This window comes from Leishmania panamensis (genome assembly GCF_000755165.1).
Source record: "Leishmania panamensis strain MHOM/PA/94/PSC-1 chromosome 16 sequence".
NCBI lineage: Eukaryota > Euglenozoa > Kinetoplastea > Trypanosomatida > Trypanosomatidae > Leishmania > Leishmania panamensis.
The window spans coordinates 432,815-435,573 of NC_025861.1; the positions used below are offsets into that span (position 1 = coordinate 432,815).

The 2,759-nt window shown below is 60.2% G+C and overlaps 1 protein-coding gene across 1 annotated transcript, besides 1 other annotated feature; it reads right to left on the minus strand.

Moving 5' to 3' along the window:
- Positions 1-204: a repeat region.
- A 573-nt stretch (positions 205-777) lies between these two features.
- On the minus strand, positions 778-1,806 carry LPMP_161110 (hypothetical protein; the record flags this gene model as incomplete). Its single annotated transcript, XM_010699337.1, has 1 exon — positions 778-1,806. One exon carries the CDS (start codon positions 1,804-1,806, stop codon positions 778-780), a length of 1,029 nt encoding a protein of 342 aa, XP_010697639.1.
- Between the last annotated feature and the right edge of the window lie 953 nt (positions 1,807-2,759).

A 2,759-nucleotide genomic window follows, 5' to 3' on the forward strand; every position in this document is an offset into this window, starting at 1 on the left:
ATCCAGGGCATGGCCGCCAGCGTCACTAGCGATACATCGCTCCGACCTCCTCTACGACGCAGGTGCCCGACCCTGTCACCGCCAGAGCTGGCTCAGCATTGGGAGAGATGGAGGGGGGGGGGCTGTCGGGCACCCCCACCCGCAGAGCGGTAGGTGCTGGGTTGGTGGGATGCGGCGCGCTGAGGCGTCCCCTCGTCATCAGAGGTCACACAGCGGTACAGAGCAGCAGCAGAAAGAGAGGAGGGCGAGAGCGAAGCTTCAAGAGTGAGGAACGGCGAAACTCACACCCACACCCACACACATCAGAAGGCTGCCTTCACCAACTCCCGTGTGGTCTACAGACGCTTGTAGATGCGCGCGAAACACCCCTACATCGCCAGCTGCTTTCTTACGACGATGGGGGGACGCGGATGTGTATGCTGCGCTGAACCCTTCACCTGACAGCAGCAGAGAAACGCCACAACGTCCCGATGAATGCAGACGAGTACTGCGAGACGTCGAGGGAGGGGGGGGGAGAGAGGAGAGAGAAAAGCGTTGCCAAGGCGCCACTTCTATGTACACAGGAGAGGAAACATCATGGAAAAGGGAGGTAAGACAGCGAGCGAAGAAGACGTGGGCCAGTCGGAGAGAAAAACAAAACGGCATGGCTGAATGATGCGTGCGTGGAGCAGGACACACCTGTGAAGAGGGATGAGGACTCTGAATGCCGCGACTGCCTGGGGTCCCAGTGCTTTCTTGGCGGGGAGCAAAGCTGCTGCTGCAGGTGCCATTGCTGTGTCAGCCTTCCTCCACGCGCCTATTGAGGAGCTCTTGCCGGCTGGAGGCGAGGTAGTTTCGGATTTCATCCGCCTGCATCTTCTTGAAGCCCAGCGCCTGGTCCTGGCGCAGCAATGCGCGATGCAGAGCCTCGTCAGCGACAAGGTCACGCGTGACCTCGGGCTGCAGCTCGAGGCCCATTGCCTCGTACCTCAGCTGACAGAGACGCACGTGGCGGTACACCTTCGCCATCGCCTCTAAAATACTGCCGGCATACAGCCGCTGCAGCCTCTCCACATCCATCCGGTCCGCTTGCTCTTCCTCCCCCAGTAAGAAGATTTGGTAGAGCTGCTGTTGGATGAACGAAAAGTGTGCAAGGCGCCTCTCTCGCTCCTCCTCCTTCGCCGCCGCGGACTCCTGTGTCTCACGCGTCACCTGCAGCCGCCGCGCCGCAATCCAGTGTGGCACCTCGACGTTTTCAATCTCCTTGCGGTCCCGGGGCTCCTCGGCGAAGGACAGAGATCGGCGGTGCAGCACCTCCTGCAACTGCGTCACGCCGAGCAGAAAATGGTAGTAGTCGTTTCGTATGGTCCAACGCCACACCACCTCCTCTTGCGCCACGCTAAGGGTGTTCACGTAGCGGAGGGCCTCCATGACGGGCAACAACATCTTTTCTACACTCCACACCATCTGTGTCAGCTCTTCCTGCTCATGGCGCACGAGCTGGTGGCGGAGCTCGCGTTCCCACAGGAGCAGCTTGCACCCCAGCTCCCCGTAGTTCGTCGTTGGCGTTGAGAGCTGCTGTGCGGTGGTGCCGGTAGATTGGGCCGCCACCGCTGGCGCGGCGGTTTTGGCGACTGAGCGACGACGGTGAAAGGGGCGACGGAAGCATGCAAAGTACCCGCTACCAGCTGGCGTGGTCTCCTCCGTGCTTTCCACAGTGGTGCTGTCATCGCTGCTGTGAGGTGCCTCATCCGGCACCTCCGTGGCACAGAAGTTTTTCAGGTCGTAGCCGAACGCTGCTTCTCTACCTTCATGTTCGTCCAGCATCGAAGGCGAGGCTGCTCCAAGGGCCACCGGGGGGCTTCGGTCCTGCGACTGCTGCGATGAGATGCACAGCATCGCACAGCGGGTCTGAGTACGTCTGCGTGTGGTCAAGGGATGCTGGTGAGAGTGGTGGCGTGAGCGAAGAACGAGAAAGCTAACCAACAAAACGAAACACTGCGACGCACAGACCAGTGCCACTGCAGGCGGCTGAGTAGCGAGCGCGGGTGTAGCAGGTGAGCCTCTCTGACGTAGAGATGAGCAGACAAATGAGGGGCAGAGAGTGCGTGGGAGGGAGAGGGGAAGGGTGAGATGGGTGGAGAGGAGAGCAAGAAACAAATCTACGGCAAAGCACGGTAGTGTGATGGTGGTGACCATGGTCGGAAGCGGCAGAGGGAGGCTAGAAAGCCACTCGAGTGGGCATGGATGCATGAACAGACTGCGTGTTACTTGCCTCTCTCCCTCAACCATCTTCACAGGCCACCGCTCCCCCTTTCAGTTCGCCCTCCACCACAGCCTGAGAGAAAGAAGAACATCGGAGGGCGCAGAGGGGGGAGGACCGAAAGACAGAATGGTGTTGGAGTGACACACCAGAGCGCTACAGAGCTGCAGCGGCGCGTGCACGGTGGTGGGGTGTGTGGGAGTGGAGGGAGGGAGGGAGGGAGAGAGAGAGAACGAGCAGAGAAGTGTGAGCGCTAAGGACACACACATTGGTCGCCAAGAGTCGCGGCAAAAACAAAATAGGAAGGCAGCAGAGGAAGGCGGAGAGCCCAGCAGTAGAAGGAAAGGAGGGAAGGGGAAATGAAGTTGGGAAGAGGATGCGCTCTAGCGGCTTTCTCCACCACCACACGGTATGTACCCCCCCCTCCCGACCCACCCACCCGACCACCTACCACACGACGTTACGTACGTTACGTACGTACGCGTACCACTACGTACGTACGGACGGTACGGGTCGG